This window comes from Urtica dioica, chromosome 2 (assembly GCF_054948205.1).
Source record: "Urtica dioica subsp. dioica isolate 48M chromosome 2, U.dioica_male_clone48M_v1_H2, whole genome shotgun sequence".
NCBI lineage: Eukaryota > Viridiplantae > Streptophyta > Magnoliopsida > Rosales > Urticaceae > Urtica > Urtica dioica.
In genome coordinates this window covers 47,371,001-47,392,562 of record NC_142757.1, presented here as the reverse complement: position 1 = coordinate 47,392,562, position 21,562 = coordinate 47,371,001, and the positions used below count along the sequence as shown (strand labels likewise).

Genomic DNA, 21,562 nt, shown 5'->3' with positions numbered 1-21,562 from the left:
TTTGGGCAATCAGCCGATGTACGAAAACCAAGGGGAATGTTCCCAAAATAGTCGACGCACGTGTAAAAGAACTCATCAACCCACTTACGCCCCATGCCGGGTAGTTTGTCGAGTACTTTTTTTGACGTGTTATTGCGAAGAAAGAATGACCCTTTCGTTCTGTAATTCGGAACCACAGCACACAAACTTAGGAATTCACACACCGTCATTTCACGATGCTTCTCCTGGAACCACATGATATAACAAGCCACGATGACCCAATAGCTCCTTGGATTTAGTTGACCGGGTGGCAGCTGGATCCTCTCGAGCAAATCACATATGAAAGGGTGCGGGGGGAGTCTCAGCCCATGCTTAAGACTCTCCACTTAGACGGCTGTATATCCCTCGGGTGGCTGGCTGGAATAATCGTCGACGGAGGGAACAATGATAGAGATTTCCGGCGGGATCTCGTACTTCTCGCGGAAGAACCTAACTCTATCTTCCGTTGTCAGGCTCACGGCATCGAGGCCGGCAAAATCCCGCCTCTCGACCGCCTCGGCCGAGACCGCGGCCGTTATGGGGGCTCGACTACGAACGAGTTGCACCGATAAGACTCGACCTCTCCCTCAGAACATTCTGCCATAACAACCTTATCACCATCATCATCAATATCAACCCCAAGAGACGGAAAACTCACCTCGCCGCCCGCCGAGGAGTTGGCACCGAGGCCTTCGTCGTCACGTCCTGAGATGCGACGCACCGAAGTCTCGCCTCCGACCGAATGACCAAACGCTTCAAGCAACAACGACATCTTCTTCCCGTTTTTCGGGGAACTACAACGAGGCTCGCTTGCTGAAGCCTCTACGCCCTCCGCTGCAAACGACGAGCAGGCATTCGGAAGAACGTCTACGTTGCCCTCCCCCGATGTCAACAAAGGCCCGCCGATGGTAGCGCCTCGGCCCGGACCAACCTCGCCGCCCATCGACACCGGAAGAAACCCACATCTTGATACTCCGAAGTCCGCTGGCAGCAGCGGGGACCCGTTTGTGAAGAAAAACGGCGTCGAAGTCAAGGGAGTATCACCTTCCAAACTCCGGAGAATACCTGGTGTGACGTCGCCTTCATCCGCTGGGCCTGCCTCGCAGCCTCTCACGGCCAGCGGGGACCGAGACGACTCGCCGTGGGCCACCGATTGAACAACGTTACCTCTCCCATCAAAATACAGACCCGACGTAGGCAGAACCGGCCCCCGTCCGAGGACCGCATCGAGGAGGGCGTCGAGGCCGCCATCTCCGAAACCAGTAGGCGAACTTGCGGAACCCAAGCGTTCGCCAAAAGCGCCTGGAAATTCATCAAACACCCACGGCTCGCCAAAATCGGAAGTGCCAAAAGCCCTAGAAAAGTCGGGTGGGACCGCTAGGTCGCTGGAACCACGAGGTGAAGTAGGCCCACCGCTGACCAGATTATTTAGAGTCATCACAGTATTTTGGAAGAAAAGCCAGAAAGGTTCAAAGAAAGGGACATGAGGGTCGAGAGACAGAATGAAAAAAGAAATAAATGGCAAAGTGAGAAGAAAAAGAATGTATATATTCACCGAAGAAGAAACCAACCTCAAGAAAGAAGCAAGAAAATCTGGGGGGATTGTTGATCTCAACTCTGCTACGCTCCTGTGATGGCAGCTCAATCCCCGGACACATCTCAGTTTTTGAGAAAAAGAGAGCATGGGGTAAGTGTTAAAGTCAAAGAAACAAATGAGTAAACGCATCTATACACATAGCGTAGGAAATAATAATAATAGTAGTAATAAATTATAGATAAGATAATAGGCATATACCTATACACGCAAAAATGATGACATAAAAACTGGCTACCTATAGTACATCAACATGCATATATAGGTCAATGCCTAAAAAGGAAATCCACGCAACTTGCAAATGCGTGGGTACTTGTGCATATACTTTTCAAAAGTCATGACCGGGTTAGTCACCTGTCCTAAAAAGATAAATAAAGATATTATACACATACGATATTATAAATAAATGATAAATCAACAAAAAAGGGATGAGAAGCAAAGTTTCCCACACGACAAAGCGAGCTCGACCCCCAAGAGAGTTTGACTACCAGGCGAGCTCGACCTCCAAGCGAGCTCGACCTCCACGCGAGCTCGGCCTCGCTCGACCTCCAAGCGAGTTCGACTACCAGGCGAGCTCGACCTCCACGCGAGCTCGACCTCCACGCAAGCTCGGCCTCGCTCGACCTCCAAGCGAGCTCGACCTCCACGCGAGCTCGGCCTCGCTCGACCTCCAGGCCATCGAGAACCCAACCCACCTCGAAGCTTGCTCAAAGCGCGGAAGGGGAGGGGAAGCAAAGTTTCCCATGCGACGAGTCGCACGCGAAACTGGGGGGTTAATGTTATGCCGTCTTTTTCTTATGATAAAAAAACAAAACCCCAATCGCAAAAAACGACGTTACAATATAAAAGGACAGTTTAGTCAAGCACGCATGACTAAAAAACCAAGCGCCAACCAAGCAAAAATCAAGCTTCAACCAAGCGCCAACCAAGCAAAAACCAAGCTTCAACCAAGCAAAAACCAAGCGCCAACCAAGAACCAAGCTTCAACCAAGCAAAAACCAAGCGCCAACCAAGCTTCAATCAAGCATCAACCAAGCTTCAATCAAGCAAAAACCAAGCGCCAACCAAGCTTCAATCAAGCATCAACCAAGCTTCAACCAAGCACCAACCAAGCATCAAGCACCGGTTTCTTTTCCTATAAATAATTCACTCATTCTCAACTCAGAGGACAACTGAAGAGAATTCCCCGAACTCAAAAAACTCTCTAAACCCCAGAGACTCTCAATCCTAGAATTCACTCAGCCAAATACTCTCCCAACTCAAGAGGACTCCGAACTCAGGACTCATTCCGAGCTCAGAACTCATTCCGAACTAAAGGAGAAGAAGATCCAGGATTCACTCCGAACTCAAAATACACTAAACCCCAAAAAATTCCACTCCCAACTCTGGAATAGAGCCTGAACCAAGAATCCCATGAACTACGTCATTACCTGATCCCGCAAGGCGGGTACGTAGGCAGCTCACGAGGAGCACAGTCACGCCCCTCAGGCGAGCTCGACCCCCAGCAGGGGCGATCTCCAGGTGAGCTCGACCTTCAGCCGAGCTCGACCCCCAGGCGAGCTCAACCTTCCAGCCGAGCTCAACCTCCAGGCAGGAGCGATCTCCAGGCGAGCTCGACCTCCAGCCGAGCTCGACCCCCCCAGGCGAGCTCCCTCCAGGCAGGGCGACCTCCAGGCGAGCTCAACCTCCAGGCAGGGCGACCTCCAGGCGAGCTCAACCTCCAGGCAAGGGCGATCTCAAGGCGAGCTCAACCTCCAGGCAGGGACGACCTCCAGACGAGCTCGACCCCCCCAGGCGAGCTCCCTCCAGGCCGAGCTCAACCTTCGAGGCGAGCTCAACCTCCAGGCAGGGGCGACCTCCAGACGAGCTCGACCCCCCCCCCCCCCCCCCCCCCAGGCGAGCTCAACCTCCAGGAAGGGCGATCTCCAAGCGAGCTCGACTTCCAGCCGAGCTCGACCCCCCCAGGCGAGCTCACCCCCCAGGCAGGAGCTCACCCTCCAGGTAGGGGCGATCTCCAGGCGAGCTCGACGCACCAGCCGAGCTCGACCCCCAGGCGAGCTCGACCTCCAGCCAGGTTCAACCTTCCAGGCGAGCTCAACCTCTAGGCGAGCTCGACTCTCCAGGCGAGCTCGACCCCCAGCCGAGCTCGACTCCCAGGCGAGCTCACCCTCCAGGCAGGGGCGATCTCAAGGCGAGCTCAACCTCCAGGCAGGGGCGACCTCCAGACGAGCTCGACCCCCCAGGCGAGCTCCCTCCAAGCCGGGCGACCTCCAGGCGAGCTCAACCTTTTGGCAGGGGCGATCTCCAAGCGAGCTCGACCTCCAGCCGAGCTCGACCCCCCAGGCGAGCTCACCCTCCAGGCAGGGGCGATCCCTAGGCGAGCTCGACTCTCCAGGCGAGTTCGACCCCAGGCGAGCTCACCCTCCACGCAGGGGCGATCTCAAGGCGAGCTCGACCTACAGCCGAGCTCGACCCCCCAGGCGAGCTCACTCTCCAGGCAGGGGCGATTATCAGGCGAGTTCGACTCTCCAGGCGAGCTCGACCTCCAGCCAGGATCGACCCCCGGGCAAGCTCAACCCCCCAGGCGAGCTCAACCTTCCAGGCGAGCTCACTCTCCAGGCAGGGGCGATCACTAGGCGAGTTCGACTCTCCATCCGAGCTCGACCCCCAGGCGAGCTCACTCTCCAGGCAGGGGCGATCACTAGGCGAGCTCGACTCTCCAGCCGAGCTCGACCCCCAGGCGAGCTCAACCTCCAGGAAGGGCGATCTCCAGGCGAGCTCGACCTCCAGCCGAGCTCGACCCCCCAGGCGAGCTCACCCCCCAGGCAGAAGCTCACCCTCCAGGCAGGGGCGATCTCCAGGCGAGCTCGACTCTCCAGCCGAGCTCGACCCCCAGGCGAGCTCAACCTCCAGGAAGGGCGATCTCCAGGCGAGCTCGACCTCCAGCCGAGCTCGACCCCCAGGCGAGCTCGACCTCCCAGCAAGACCGACCTCCAGGAGAGCTCGACCCCCCCAGGCGAGCTCGACCCCCAGGCGAGCTCGACCTCCAGGCCAGAAATCTAAGACGAAGAACGCGTTCCCGACGAAAAAGAAGGCAAAGCATCGTTTCCCTCTTTACGATTCTAAGATCCTCTGAAGCTCCTGGACGCTTTGGGCTTTGTCCCGAACTTCCTTGAGCCCATTGGACTCTCGAAAAGTAATTTGGGCCAACCCCATACCAAGCACGTGACTATTCCAGGCACGCCACGTGTCCTCGAATGTTAAACCCAAAAAACGGCTTAACAAGTATTACTTAGCTTCGTCTTGTGATTGAATTTACAACGACAACACGAACAATGTTGCTTTAAAGAAAAATCAAACTCAACACTCATAAAATAGTATAAATTACTTCTAGTGACCATATTTTTTTGTATTTCTATCATAAATTGCATGAATCTTTTACTGCGAAAATAGTATATTTAAAGTTGAAAGTGCTATTTTTCTTAATTTTTGTTTATGTTTACAACTTTTTTTAGAAAATTTGTTAATTATATTGGGATATATTTACTTTATTTATAAGAAAATCAATTGTTTACCGTCTGACAAAATGCTACTTATGAAAGTATATAAATTAACCGTTGTTTTGAAAATGTTGCACGTTACAATCGTTATTGTGTGAACGATTTGAGGTCGGAAACCTGCAGAGTTCAAAATATACTAGCACAACAATATACATGCATATGTGGCTCCAAATCCATTAAAAAAGAATTAAGAGTGATTTCACTAACAAAATCAAACAAAGATTGCAAGTACTCACTATTTTCTCTTTTCTCCCAATGATTTTTTTTTTTATATAGGTTGCTCTCTAGCTTGTTTTTTCCCTCTTCTTTTCTCTCACACTGTTTACGATCTCACAGTGTATTTCAACTGAACACTTACATATGATAATACAAAAGTAAAAAAGAGAAATAGATAGGGTCCCTACTTTACTTTAAAGCCACAAGACTCACGTCTTTGGCACGGGAATGTCCATTCGTGATCAATCCAATTCGCCTGGGGTCGACAATGAGAACTTGGAAAACTCTATGGAATAACCACCGTGTGGGATAGAAGGTGCGCAATACTTCCCCCACGGCAATACTGGTCCGAGCCTATCCTAACTCGAGCGACACACTAGTCTTCTTCAACTATGTATGCCCGCCCCGCGTTTCTGTCTCTCCGGCACACGGGAAGCTCACTTCAGCCACTAAGACTGTTGGGTGTGCTTTACACCAAGATACCCCGAACAGAGACCGACAACACCCGCCAACTAACTCTTCCCGACTACGTGAATATCTGGATCCTTGCCCACGATTCCCGTCCGAGCTTCTCAATCTTTATAAAAAGGCTTTCGCCCCGTGCGGGGAGTTTTCCCAAGGTCGGCACACGTTTCTCGCACGTCCTAGGCCCATGGATGGCCTCCCGGCCGAACGTGACTCGATGGATCGTAACACTTTTGCTGTCACAAGATCCCGCACAAGGGGCGGAACATAGCCAAAATCTCAATGTTATTTGCTTGAAAAGAACAAATTGTAAGAAAATATACTAGATTGAAAAAAATCATGTTTCTTTTCATATTCAAATTCAACATGTAAATATTACACGTACATGTACAAATAAGCTTAGTACTTTTATTCCGGAGAGAACCTTTTTATTTTTTAATTTTTTATTTTTAATATTTTTAAATCTGGACAGAACCTTATTCACCAAAACTCAAATAAATAATTTGAAGGTTAAAAAATCTGTACTTAAAATCATGGATTCAATTTGGGCAATAGAGTCTTGAAGTCATGGTAAGCTTGTGCAATCCATTCCTCATCGTCCCACTCATCTCTGTAAGTTTCGGGTCGGACTCGCTTTCGCTTCGAAACACATTTGTACATCTCTTTCCTCCATTCTTCGGAGACCGAGCAACCACACTGACTTGCGAGCCAATCGTCGTAATCAAACTAAAAATCATGAAAAATTTAAAATTTTGAATCAAACTTCGATTGATTGTTGGTACAAAATCACACATCAAATACTAGTTTCGAATCGAGTTTATTACCTGATCTAAACCGGGCATTTGATGAGTGTAGCGCTGAGGCACGCCGGATGATTTCAGCTCGGAATAAAAGTCCTCGATGTCTTCCATCATCTTCTCCACCGAGGGAAGCTTGATCCGATCAGAGAGAAGACCCGCGATCCACTTGCTTTGGAGCTCGCACAATGGAAACGGTATGACCTGAGAGAGAGAGGGAGAGAGAGAGAGAGAGAGCTCATTGGCATTGTTGGCTCATCGGCCAAATGATAGTTTCGTGAGCGGAGAGGAATAAAATACCTTCCATGGCAAGCCAACAAAGGAGAGCCACGGAGCCAAGTGTGGTGGAAAGACGTGCTTGTACAGTGGACCGACCCGGTTGTCGTCCACCGTCACAACGCCGTTGGTTTCGAGAAACGGGAAATGATATTTGTACCTGAAAAAAATTCGAAGAAAATGGTGTTTCATTATAGGCATTGGCGGAACCATCAAGGAATATATATATATATATATATATATATATATATATATATATATATATATAGATATATATATGAAATTTTACTAAAACAAATTCAGTTAAATCCAAATTTATGAGACTTTTTCATAATATGCCCCTCCTGAAGTTCGAGAATATAGTCAACCTACTTCTTTTTAGAAGAGAATTACATCCAAAATTTGAAGCTTTGGCCTGCAAAAGCCAAAGTTTCAAATTGCTAGATTGCAGATGCTCTTTAAAAAAAGGTTAACATAACAATTTCGGATGATTGGTTGATTGTTCTGAGTGAAATTTTATATTATGAAATTTCACCAAGTTCTACGAAATTTCGTCCGTTTTCAACACAAAAGAAGAAAAAAATTAAAAAATAGAACTTCATTACTTGGAACAAAATTTCTCTTCCACCTGCACTTTAGGGATCTTCGATAATAAAAAAAATAAAAAATAAAAAAAATTTGCATCGATAAAAATTACTGAAAATTCACCATTTTTAAATCCCTAAATTACCCTGTACAATGCAGAATGACATCGGCAAAAACAACGTTATTGTCCTGGAACACGACACTACCGTCTTCGTGACTGCTTTTGATCTGCATTTCGGGATATTAATTGAGATCAGCATTTTTTTTAAGTCAATCCCGAAAAAGCTATGGGTGCAGTTTAGTGTATACCATGGAATGAATCCACAGATTATCATAGCCGGGAAGTTTTCCCAACGTTCCATCGGTAGCCGATCTCGACGCCACGTGGACTTCTCTGGCGAACCCAGCAATGTCCCGAGAAATGTCGACCGCGCTCGCTGAGCTTCCTATCAGAACAACCACCTGAAATAAATTCCAAATCGTAAATTCATAAACCACCGAGACAAACAAAAGATAGCAAGTGGTGGTGGTTTCTGTGAATTGACCTGATCTCGAAACGGCTCAGGAATGCGATAGTTATGGCTGTGGATTTGCTTTCCAGGCCATGTCTCAATGCCCGAAAAAAAAAAAAAAAAAAAAAAAAAAAAAAAAAAAAAAGGTTAAGTGTTAATTGGAAGATCTCTTTTCACTCTAAAAAAAAACTGAGCTCATAACCATCCTATAGATGTAATAGACAGACATTCCAACATTCTAATAAGAACACAACGAATATGAAATAATTAGTTTAATTGTTTAGGATGAGGATTACTTCACAAAGGTTGAAAACAGGAAATGAAACAGTTCTGGTTTAGGCTTAAGAATTAACATTTTATTGAAAATTATCAGAGACTCATAAAGGTGTCAACTTTCGGATTCATTTCCTCAGTGAAATCCAAAATCGATTACATACAAAGCTAAAGAAATTCAATTACAGAGAAAGATCCTATCTTTACGAAAAAGCGATGAATGATTACCGGGAATGTTGTCGGCGATTCGGGGCTCCGAATAATGGCCATTACAAACGACAACCGCGTCGAAAACCTCATCAACCAAATCTCCTTTCTTCTTCGTCTTCGACACGACTCTCCACTGACGACTCTCAGCCGAGACCAGACCCACGGACTCAACCTCGGTCCCGAATCTCACCAAATCTTCGATCCCGAACTCATCGGCGAAGTCTCTCAAGTACATCGACACCTCTCTGTGGCCCGGAAATCGTCTCGGGTCTCTGACCTCGTCGTCGTCTTGTGTGGCCACGAATGGGTAATCTCTGAAACCCATGACCTCTCTGGGGAGGTTGGTTCGGAGAGACTCGTACAGGCTCGAGTGGACCACGCTCCGATTCGGGTCGAGGCCGAGCGGGTCGGACTCGACACGTGGCGTGTAGAGCCAGGTTCCGCCGACTTGGTCTCCTCGCTCGAACACCACCACTCCGTGGCCTTCGCGGCGGAGCTCTCGCGCCGCCGTGAGGCCGGCGGCCCCAGCGCCGATGACGGCAACGTGGCGGGAGGCGAGTGGTTTGAGCATGGGAGAGGGACTGAGAGAATGTACGATTCGGATTTTATTTTTGTGGGAGACAAAGGTTCGGTGGTTTGATTTTCAGTGGCTTTTCGTCATCACATGCATCATCGCTTTTGCAGTGTGTGTGGGGTCAGGTGGGAATAACGAGATTCCTTGCCACCAAAATTAATAAACAAAAATTATTACATTGCGAAATTTGTTGTAAGTCGCCAAATTTGTCATTTTTATTTGAGAAATAGTCCAAATTTCATTTTATTAAGTAAATAGTCTATATATTCGGCTCAGAATATAATGCCCTCATTTCTTTCGCGAATAAATAAAAAAGTATTAAAAAATCTCGAGAAAAAAATGAATTAGAGAGAGAGAGCGTCGTCGAAGCTCGAGATTATCGGAAGCACGATTACTGAGAGAGAATTTGATTATTTTTTAAACTGCCAAATGATCGAAGATGAGGGTTAAATGAATCCTAACTTTTATAAGTGATTTCTTACTTTTATAAGTTATGTCAAATTAAAATGGTACAAAAAGCACGACTTAAAATTTCATAAAAGAAAGACGAGACAGTCACTTTTAAAAGTGCGAGAAAAAAATTTAGAAGCGATATGTCGTTTCTAACTCCTAAATAAAAGTTCAACTTTAAGAGATCGTTTTCTTACTTTATTTTAATGACACCAGTAAGAAACAACATGTTACAGTGAACGAAAACGAAAACGCAGTGCATTATTTAACACAAAGGAATACATAATACAATAATGAAAACAACGATAGCCATGTGCATCGTAGCATATGCTATTAGCAACAACACAAAGTTTCATAATACGTAGTTGACAGATAGAGGAGAGGACAAGAATCCCCCATAAAAGCCACACCGGATGGAAGCTAATATGCATATGGATATATAGCTTACTCTTATTCATTATATATATCAATGATATTATCATTCATATATCTATTCACAGATGGAGTCAGAGTTGCAAGTGTTGGGCCAGCAGCAAGGGTGGATGAAGTTGCACCAATTTCCCCTCTCGTGGCAGAAGGCGTTGTTGCGGCACTCTCCCTCGAAGATGCCGTCGCAGGAGAGGCCCTCGCAGCACCAGTCCAGAGCCCCGCACGGCTGCCCCAGCGAGATGCAGTTCTCTCGCCCCGGCCTCCTCAGCATCATCAGCACCAGCTTTCTACTCCCCCCACCACCACCACCGCCGCCACCATACGGCTTCACAATCTCCGCCATCGCCGGACCCGACCAACAAACCGCCGCTGCCAAAAGGACCACTACGCATATCGCACCGCTGCTCTTCATCGTTTTTTGTTTGTTGCTGCACTCTCAAGAAGACTTCTCTCTATTTATACTAGTGCAACAAAATGTTAGCTACGAGATAGCTCATCTTCATCCTTGCATTACTGTAATTATGTATCATTGCATTATTGCTTTTGCTTGCGTCATTTGATTTTTAGTCTTTCTTGAAATAATTGGAGAGTGCCTGTCTCTATTCATATAATTTAGCAACGTAATGATTATTTTTCTCTATAATAATGTTTAAATTTAAAAATATATTATTAAACTAACACTACTACAAACAGGGGATTCCACAACGGTACACTACCATTGTGGAACTGTACCGTTGTGGAATCATACAGGATTCCACAACGGTACTCGTCCCGTTATGGAATATTAGGGATTCCACAACGGTACATTACCGTTGTGGAAACCTCCATTTTTCAGAACGAGACAGTCCCGTTGTGAAAAAATGGATCATTTTTTTGCACATTCGCCGCGGCCACGTATGGATTTAGCCGCGGTGAACACTCCCACAATGGTACGGTTGTACCGTTGTGGAATAGTTCGCCGCGGCCAATGTCATACGTGGCCACGGTGGAGTTAAAATATTATGTTTCTCGCCGCGGCAACGTTACGTACTCGCCGCAGCGAGATCTTCCACAACGGGACGGTAGTGCCATTGTGGAAGAGTTCATCGCGGTGAATAATATACGTGGCCGTGGCGAATATGTATTGAGTTTTTAAAAAATCTCGCCGCAGCAAGGTATACTTTTGGCTACGGCGAGATGAATTCCCAGGAAAATTTGCCGCGGCCAAATTGTACCTGAGAGCTATTTTTTTTGTTTTCCAATTAAAAAACCTGAAAATGAAATTATATATTCAAAACCACATATCCATTACATCCAAAACATATCCATAACATCCAAAACCACTACTACAAAACAAATATCTATATCCAAAATCAAACTAATATTCACATTCTATAAAAGTTTGTACGTATAACACTCACTCTTCTCGAACTTTCTCTAAGTTATCCGGTGTATATGACTTCTTCATTTGTAATTTCTCTATACCAACTCCAACAATATCACGCATATAACTTAAGACATAATACCGCATTCCGTGTTTCCGATTTGTCTGGGAGCCGAGGCACTTGTGATTAAAGTTGATTGACTGTTACTTCGGGCTTCTTGATTGTGAAGCTTGAAATCCGAAAAAAAATCCTTCTACGCCCAACAAAAAAAAAATTAGAAAAGAAGCATTAGTGTAAATGAAATACTTCAAATAACATGTAATTAATATACCTTTTTATCAACTTCCTTAAATCCAATGAGATTTTATTTTTCAATGGATCGAAGAACATCACTCGATCTTTCCAAAGATCGAAGACAACAAGTATCCAATGTTCATTTAAATTGTACGGCATCAAAACTAGTTGTTTTGGTTTGCAATTTCGTACTATTTTGCTGATTTGCTTGATGCGTTCGGATAAATGGGCCTCATCGTTGTTGGTTTGGAGGTAGCAACTCAAACCCGCTTCAACAAAACACATTACTTCACTCCGCTTATTTTTGTCTAATATGGATTATAGATAACTACGAAAAACAATTATTGAATTAGTTAATAAAATGAAATATTGTATATTGATATAAGAAAAAGAATAGAAGAAATATCTATCCCATGTAAACCGTTATGCACGACGCGCTTATTTCCTCGTATCTAAGGAATTCTTTACACTACTACAAATTAACATATTAGGTGCGGAAGGGTATTAGGTGCGACATGTCGCACCTAAATGTCGCACCTAAGAACATATTAGGTGCGACATGTCGCACCCGATAGTCTTCCAAGCGCCTAAAAATTTCGCTGATGATTATGGCTATCCGGTGCGACTTTGTCGCACCTGATATGCAATTGTCGCACCGGATACTATTGGGTGCGACATATGTCGCACCTAATACCATTGGGTGCGACTCGTGTCGCACCTAATGGGTTTAAAAATTTAAAACGGTCAGAAATTCCCCCCGAATATTTTGGGTTCTGGAATTTCACATTGGTGGCAATTCGGGTCACGTGTCGTGTTCGTGTCGTGTCCTATTCGTTTTCATGTATTTTTTGACAGACCCAAACCCGACCCATTTATTAATCGTGTCTAGGAGCAAAACCCAAACCCGACCCACTATGTTTTTGCCAAACCCAGACCCAACCCATTAAGACCCATTTATTAATCGTGCCTTAATGAACCATGTAACCCACGAACCCACTTAGACCCACAAACCCATTTAGACCACTAAACCCGTTTGAACACGTGAATCGGTTTAGGCCCTTACATATGTTTATTTCAAAATATAAAAATTCTCTAAATCAAATTAATTAAAAAATTAGTCATAATAAGTAATTAATAAAAATACTCCATATAATCAACTAAGCCACCAACATAATATTTGTAATACAAAAGAGAAGTTCAAACACAATCTTTCAAAAAGCAATGTATCTCCAACAGATCATTAACTAGAGATTATTCTATGTAAAGTGGATACACTTCACTTATAATTTGTATTGTATATAATATTTATTCTTATAATTTAATTTGATAGTTGTTTTTAATATTTTAACTGGGTCATTATGGGTTTGATCGTGTTTACCCATTTAATATTCGTGTCTAATCGGGTCCCAATGGGTTGTCGTGTTCGTGTCGTGTTCACCCGTTATTTAATCGTGTTAATCGTGTTCGACACGGATGGATCCAGATCCATTTAAGGTCGACCCAAACCCATTTAAACCGTGTCGTAACCGTGTCGTGTCTCGTGTCCGGCCCAAATTGACACCCCTAGGTGCGACAGTGTCGCACCTAATAGTCATATTAGGTGCGACACTTATGACTATTAGGTGTGACACAAGGTTTAGGGTATGTTAAATACCCGAACGTCTTCTTCTTCGCCCAAACCGCCTCTCTCACTCTCTAACTCTCTCTTCTCTCTCTAACTCTCTCTCTCTCTCTCTCTCTCTCTCTCTCTCCGACGCTCGTCCCCGGCGCGACCAGCCCCGCCTCCAGCCCGCCACGCGTGAAGCTCTCTCTCCATTCCCCGGCGCGACCAGCCCCGCCTCCAGCCCGACGCTCGTCCCCGGCGCGACCAGCCCCGCCTCCAGCGCCCGACGCTCGTCCCCGGCGCGACCAGCCCCGCCTCCAGCACCCGACGCTCGTCCCCGGTGCGACCAGCCCCGCCTCCAGCCCGACGCTCGTCCCCGGGCGACCAGCCCCGCCTCCAGCCCGACGCTCGTCTCCGGCGCGACCAGCCCCGCCTCCATTCCCCGGCGCCGTGAAGCTCGCCGTCCTCCAGGTACGCCTCACTCTCTCTCTCTCTGTCTCACTCTCTCTCCGTCAATCTCACTCTGTCTCTCTCCGACCAGGCCCGACCCACCCGAACATCTTCCGGCGAACTAGTCCTCACCTCGTACACCGAGAACGAAAACCGAGCCCCCGGCCCACCCTCGGCCCAGCCCCCGGCGAACGCACAACAGCCCTCGGCCAAGCCCCCGGCCCACCCTCGGCCCAGCCGTCGCCGCAGCCCCGTCGTCTCGCAGCCCCGTCGTCGCCTCGGAAAAACGTTAGTAGTTATTTGTAATTATTAATATTTATAGATTATTTAATATTTTTAGATTATTTCATATAGATTAATTAGTAATATATATGAAAATATAACTTTGATTAGATGTTAACACGTTAGATTAGATTAATTAAGTTAAAAGTAATATATTAAATTAATTAGTAATGTGTTTAGTGTAATTTAATGTAATTGTAACATGATTTGTTTAAGTTGATTGCAATTTGTTGAAAATTTGGTTAATTAATTAATTTAATACTTTGTTAGTTAGATTAATTAATAATATATATGAATATATTTTAAAATGAATTAGTAACATATTTAATTTAATTTAAACTTATTGAAAATTTATTGCAATGGAGCTACGAAGGTTCAATTTAGTATTTAGTATGTTAATAAGATAGTCTTGGTTGGTTATATATGTGTTTTTTTTTTAATTGCATATTTTGGTTAGTCAATATTTTAGGGGAAACTCTGCCGAATTTTCGGTAGAATAAAACGTATTTGTCAAGAAAATTAACTCTTTTGATAATATATTTTAACGAATTAACTAATTTGTCGAAATTGGTTAACTCGTTAATGAAATCAGTAGTGAATTTGTATATATTAACGAATTCTAACCACTTTTCAAAATTAATACATGTCAATCACAATTTCTCTTTCATTCTTACAAATTCGCTCTCGAATCTTTCAAATATTAACGATCCACTATCAATTTCCTAACAATTCATCACTCTCAATTTCATAATAATTCACTCTAAATTTCAAATATTAACGATTCACTCTCAATTTTACCTCTCAATTTCCTAATAATTCATTCTTACAAAATGAATTCTAACGATTCAGTTTTATCCCCCAATTTCCCGTCTCATTCAGAAGAATGTCAAATCCAAGTAGGGACTGGATTACCGAGAACAATCGGTTGAGTTTGCAATATAAAACAGGGGTTAACGAGTTTATCCGCGTTGCAAGCAGACTCCCGAACGAAAACGGTCATTATCGTTGTCCTTGTAAGTCTTGCAATAACGTGAGATGTCTAGACATCGGGGTCGTAAAGAATCACCTTTTGAACAAGGGGTTTACTCCGGGATACACCGAATGGTATCATCACGGCGAACGTCGAATGGTAGAAGATGCCAGCGAGACTAACCAAAGAGGAGTCGGTGGATTGCACGATGCTCTCCATGATATAATGGATCACGAGGACTTCGACGATTTTACGGATCCGACTCCGAGTGAAGTGCGTGCAGATGAGCAAGTGGAAGATTTGTTCGCTGAGTTGGAAGCAGAATTGTACCCTGGGTGCAAAGAGTTTTCGTCTTTGTCGTTCTTGGTTTCGTTGATGCACATCAAAATCACGAACCATTGGACGAACAAGTCGTTTACAGAATTGTTGCAGCTCTTGAGGAAGTCTCACCCAATTGGTAATCGAATTCCGGAAAAACACTACGAGGCAAAGGCGAAGCTGAAGCGTTTCGGCATGGGATACGATATGATTGACGCGCGCATCAACAATTGTGTGTTATTTTGAAAAGATCTCGAGAAAGCTGAAGTGTGCCCAATTTGCAATGAGAGCAGATGGAAGCCAACGGGGAAGAATGTATCACAAAAGATATTACGATACTTTCCCTTGAAAGATCGATTGAAGCGATTGTACGCTTCTCGACACACGTCGCTTGAGATGCAGTGGCATGAACGAGATCGCGTCAAAGAAGAAGGCGTTTTGCGACATCCGGCAGATGGTTCGACGTGGAAGAATCTAGATGAGAGACACCCAAATTTCGCTGCAGAGCCTCGTAACGTACATCTGGGACTAGCTTCTGATGGGTTCAACCCGTTTGGGGAAATGAGTCTAGCGTATAGTATGTGGCCCGTGGTACTAACTGCGTACAACTTGCCACCTTGGTTGTGCATGAAAAAATAGTACTTGATGCTAACGCTTTTGATACCTGGACCGAGCTCACCTGGAAAAGACATGGACGTGTTTTTAGAACCACTAGTTGAAGAGCTGAAAGAATTGTGGGATAATGGATTCCAAGTGCGAGACGGGGCGAACGATGAAGTGTTTCAGTTGTGTGCCGCGCTTCTATGGACGATAAACGACTTTCCGGCTCAATCGTATTTGTCGGGATGGAGTGGCCAAGGGTATCTTGCTTGCCCCACGTGCAACATTGAGACGCCATCTATGAAAATTAGAAACAGGATTGTCTACTATGACCATCGTCGATTCTTGCCTACGCCTCACCGATTGAGGAAAAGCACTGATCACTACGTAAATCGTCACGAGAAGCGCCTGAAACCTGTCAAGTTGACTGCGCAAGACATACTCGATCAGTTGACTAGTGTGTCTTCCACGAAAACCGGCAAGAATATCGGTAAACGAAAACGTGCTGAGTGCGAATTGAATTGGACCAAAAAGAGCATCTTTTATAAGTTGTCTTACTGGTCAGAATTGGAGTTGAAGCACAACATGGACGTCATGCATATAGAGAAGAACGTGTGCGAGAATCTTCTCGGGACGATGCTCAGCTTGGAAAAGAAGAACTACGATACGGAGAAGTCGAGATTTGACTTGATGGACTTGAAAATCAAGTCTTCTCTGCACTTGAGACAACAAAGGAATGGGTGGTACAAACCGCCAGCAGCGTACACGTTAACGCTTGAGCAGAGACACCGGTTTACCGAGTTCCTTCAATCTGTTAAATTCCCAGACGGGCTCGCTGGAAATTTGAAGAAAAATGTAACTGCTGACGGGAAGCTCACAGGTTTGAAGTCGCACGATTGTCACGTGATCATGCAGAGGCCGTTGGCTGATGGTATTCGCCCTTTTGTGCCAAAACCGATACAAGAGATGATCTCAGAGCTCTGCAACTTTTTCAAGTTGATCAGTTCTAGAACCCTGAGAGTGGACGATCTCGAAAAAGCGCAAGATTCAATCATTGAGATATTGTGTAAGCTTGAGATGATATTTCCGCCAGCTTTTTTCACGATCATGGTTCACGTGACAATTCATCTACCAGATGAAGCGTTGTGTGGCGGTCCGGTGCATATGCGATGGATGTACCCAATTGAGAGATACCTTGGAACGTTAAAACAATTTGTCAGAGATAGAGCTAGACCCGAAGGCTCCATTGCGGAAGCGTACGTTGTAGAAGAGGCATTGACATTTGTTGCAAGGTATCTCGAAGATAAGAAAACTGTCGATGAAGTTCAAGTGCGGGAACTTAGTGTTTTTCGATCTGAAAACTGTGTGCCTTACGGGATGATGAAGCCGATAGTTTTAGACGACGACCAAAAAGAGAAGGCGGAGTGGTACATTTTTACCAATTGTCCAGAAATCGATCCGTATTTGATGTAAGGGATTCTTTCATTTAAATATGTACATAATCTAGCTCATTGATTTACATCTAATTACGTAATGTTAACAGTGAGCATTTGGAACTTATACAAAATAACTCTGAAGCGGGAACTGCAGATTCTGATCTCGAAGCAATGCACAGAAAAGAATTCAAAATTTGGTTTGCGAAAAGGTAAACCGAAAGGATTCATTTGCGAAAAATTGCTACTAAAATTGCTAATGACATCATCTTAATTTGTATATTCCAGATTTATGACATGAAAGTTAGTGGTTCCGACGTGTCTGAAGAACTTTACGCGTTGTCTACGGGATCTATGCAAATTGCTCATCAGTATCCGAGTTGCTTTGTGAATTGTGGAAGTTCATCACTCGTCGTCGTGATAACCAACGAATCACCCAGAATAGCGGTGTTTGTGTGCCCCTGAACGACTTCAACTTTTACGGTCGAATGGAAGACGTAATCGTGCTGAACTATACACATAACTGTCATGTCGTACTGTTCAAATGCATATGGTATGGTGACAAGTACAATGCAGGACGTATAGTGCACGTTGATAAGACCACCGGAGCAACGAGTTCGTATACCGCCAAAGAGTGGTTTACAGAAGAGCCGTTTATACTCGCGACTCAAGCGAAACAAGTGTTTTACATCCAAGATCTCGTTAAGGGTCGCGAATGGGAAATCGTTCAGGAATGCAATCAACGTGGGATATGGGACATTCCTGAAGTTGATCCGACCACTTCAGCATCGATTCCATTGACAATAGAATTGTCAAATATCGACCGTCTTAATCATCAACACGAAACTGCTACGGCCGAGCTTGTTAATGTCGTTGAAGATGATGAAGAAATGGATGAAGAAGATGAGGCGCTTGCCGTTTTTGAGGGAGACGATGTTGATGTCGATACTAACATTACATCGAGTGACAACGATGAATGACTAACACCCTGTAATAACCGTAGTCGTCGAATAGTAATTACATAGTAATTAAAAATACTAACTACAATTCATTTTGCAGGATGTCTACTTCAGGTCAGGACCCATCAGGAGGAGAGCGTGACCCCCCGCAGATGCCGAGGAAGAAGCGGGGACCAACGACTGGCGTCGTTTCTGCGAGAGCTCGTGTTGGGACCCCTGGAGCGAACACAGTTCGCTACGATCAGAATGCGCAGGCGTTCTACCAAGACGCCAGGGAGCAAAATCCGTTGATCGGGACGTTCCAAAACCGATTAGGAAACCTGATCAAGAGTACCATTCCAGTCGACCTCCCAGACTGGAATCATGTGTCTGCGCAGAGTGTGGCGGCTCTTATGAACTCGATTCATAACGAGTATAACTTCGTTTATGCACATCCCGAGAGTGGCGAGCTTGTGCTTGCAGATCCTATTCGCAACGAGATTGATATGGCTATCATTCGCGATGCGAAGAGGATGCGTCGTGGCCAGAAGTCGAGGTTGTCGCAGCTCTTCTTCAAGACATTTTGTGGGAGTAAGGATCTCGCTAAAAATGAAACTCCCGATGGCTACAACCAGGAAGCCTGGTTGAAAGCAATAGAGGCGTTCGACTCGCCAGAGCATAAGGTATGAGTTGAACTTCCGATGATTATTCGAATTTCTTAAAATTAAACTTCACGTATTTATGTCTTGCAGGCTAAATCTCTCCGCAACCGGGAAAATTCAAAGATGAAGAAGACGAAGGCGAGGCAAGGCTCGCTTAGTTTTTTTGGTCATCGCTCGATGAACGTAAGTCTCTTAAAATTAATATGTAATATATATGTGATTCATATTTTAATGTTGAAAAATTATAGCGAAGAGAAGATGGGGGTATAGGCTCGGCTTTAGCGATATGGTTAGAAAAACACCAGGACGCTAAGGGATCGTGGACGACGGACTTCGCGAAGATGCAATACGTAAGTTAATTTTTTTTTATTTACTATATTTAATTACTTTATTTCTTCTTATCTGATAAGTTTTTTGTGGTTTTATTTTGAAGGATCAAGTCACCGCCCAGACGATAGATATTTTGCGGCAAGCGGAGGAGCAAAACATCGTGATCTCCCAAGAAGATGCGGAGATGTACGCGATGCGCGATGTTTTGGGAGTGCGCAGAGACTGGGAAGTCGGTTTAGGGCCTTCGATCCCAAGGTCATCGTTGGGTGTTGCCAAAACGCTAGATGGAGACTCGTCAAGTTCGTCATCTCAGACCGATCCATTGGTTGCCGAGATGCGAGCTCAGATGGATGCCCAACAAGCCGAGCTGCAACTGATGCGGCAACAGATCGCCTTCCTCAGCCAGCAGCACAACCAGCCTCCCACGACTCCTCAACCTCCGCCTGCATCGCAACCAGGTGGGACGGATCAGCAGACGCCAGGTTCCACGCCGGGTTCTATGGATTACTTGCGAGACCGTCCTTACGGAAGCGGCGGAACGAGCGGCAGCGCGTCAGGCAGCGGTGGACGAGGACGCGGAAGCGGTTCTCGAAGTTCTAGCAACTTATTCGGTAGAGGAAATTCTACTATCGATAAGTTTTATAAGAAAAAAAAATAGGAATTCATTTTTTTCGTTTTTTGGAAAGAATTTGTATTTTTAATTAAGAATTCTATTTTCAGAATATTATTTCTAATTCATTTAGAATTTTGTTTAATTAACATTATTTGAATTTTTATTTTTAATTCATTTAGAATTATGTAATTCATTTTTATTTTGTTAATTGACTTTTTTTAATTTTGTATTTTTTTTAATTGAACAAACATATTCGGTGCGACATTGTCGCACCGAATACCATGGCGCGAAAACTTTCAGGTGCGACATGTCGCACCCGATATGCATTTACCCGCCAATTCTATAAAATTTGGCAGGAAAATAACTTGGGCATTAGGTGCGATAAGTCGCACCTGGAAGTGTCGCACCTAATGGGGTACTTATTAGGTGCGACATGTCGCACCCAATACCTTCTGCGACGGGTTATCCGGTGCGACATTGTCGCACCTAATAAACCTTTAGGTGCGACATTTGAGGCATTGGGTGCGACATTCGTCGCACCGGATAACGTATTTTGTCCTAGTGTTAACATCGTCAAACATCACCGGAATATGCTATACGACACTGTCGCACCGAATAACACTAAACATTAGCAAAAAAATTTAGTCATCTAGATGAGTATCCGGTGCGACATGTCGCACCGAATATGGTCTTAGGTGCGACATTTAGGTGCGACATGTCGCACCTAATACCCTTCCGCACCAGAAATGTAATTTTGTAGTAGTGGAGAGGGGCGGAGGAAGAAGAGAGAATGGTGGAGGAAGAAGAGAGGAGAGAGAGAGAGAGAGAGAGTGATGGGGGCGGAGGAAGAAGAGATGGGCGGTGACGGAGTGGGTGTGGGTCGGAGAGAGAGAGAGAGAGAGAGAGAAGAAGAAGAATAATGAAATTTCTGAAAATTTTGAAAAAAATCAAGTGGGAAAACTGTTTTAGGGTCAGACCGCGATATTTCACCGCGGCCAAGATACCACGTCGCCGCGGCGAGTGTGTTCCACAACGGTACGACCGTCCCGTTGTGGAATATTTCGCCGCGTCCACGTATGTGTTTGGCCGCGGCGAAACAGTCTGGCCGCAGCCAAATTATAGTGTGGCCAGCGGCGAAATAGTTCTCAGATTTATATAGCCCTTGGAACTCTTTTCGCCGCGGCCATGTATCTATTTCGCCGCGGCGTGAACTACCTGGCCGCAGCCAAATTATAGCGTGGCCGCGGAGAAATAGTTCTCAGATTTACATAGCCACTGGAACTCTTTTCGCCGCGGCCATGTATCTATTTCGCCGCAGCATGAACTACCTGGCCGCAACCAAATTACAGTGTGGCCGCGGCGAAATAGTTCTCAGATTTACATAGCCCCTGGAACTCTTTTCGCCGCGGCCACGTATAATGTTGGCCGCGGCGGGAAGATCTCGCCGCAGCAAAATTTAGACTTGGCCGCGGCGAAAATTCTACAACAGTACGACTGTCCCTTTGTGGAATCAATTCGCCGCGGCGAAAACATTGCGCACTGGATCTATAACTTAAAATTTCTCGTCATTTTCACTTTCTAATCTCAAAACCTCATTCGGAAACCACTCCAAACCTAATTCCGACCCGTTCTGCGCCATCCTTGGTTATCACTCTCAACTATACGTCCAAATCTTGTAAGTTATTCTCCTACTTGCTTTGAATATGCTTGTCTTTTATAATTTGGTAATTAGAATGGGTATTTGTT

The 21,562-nt window shown here is 45.2% G+C and overlaps 1 protein-coding gene across 1 annotated transcript; it reads right to left on the bottom strand.

Annotated features, from left to right (window-relative positions):
- Window positions 1-6,315: 6,315 nt before the first annotated feature.
- On the bottom strand, window positions 6,316-9,134 carry LOC149405100 (flavin-containing monooxygenase FMO GS-OX-like 4). Its single transcript, XM_089606834.1, has 7 exons — window positions 8,526-9,134; window positions 8,057-8,128; window positions 7,821-7,973; window positions 7,657-7,739; window positions 6,951-7,086; window positions 6,678-6,854; window positions 6,316-6,579 (listed from the first exon to the last, which is right to left on the bottom strand). Exons 1-7 carry the CDS (start codon window positions 9,075-9,077, stop codon window positions 6,385-6,387), a joined length of 1,368 nt encoding a protein of 455 aa, XP_089462960.1. The 5' UTR covers window positions 9,078-9,134; the 3' UTR covers window positions 6,316-6,384.
- Window positions 9,135-21,562: the final 12,428 nt, after the last annotated feature.

Excerpts from the sequence above, each read along its gene's own strand:
- LOC149405100 (XM_089606834.1), bottom strand. The coding sequence starts at position 9,077 with ATGCTCAAACCACTCGCCTCCCGCCACGTTGCCGTCATCGGCGCTGGG. Across the intron at positions 7,974-8,056 it reads CTGAGCCGTTTCGAGATCAG|GTGGTTGTTCTGATAGGAAG; the intron begins GTCAATTCACAG and ends AATTTATTTCAG. Across the intron at positions 6,855-6,950 it reads TTGTTGGCTTGCCATGGAAG|GTCATACCGTTTCCATTGTG; the intron begins GTATTTTATTCC and ends TCTCTCTCTCAG.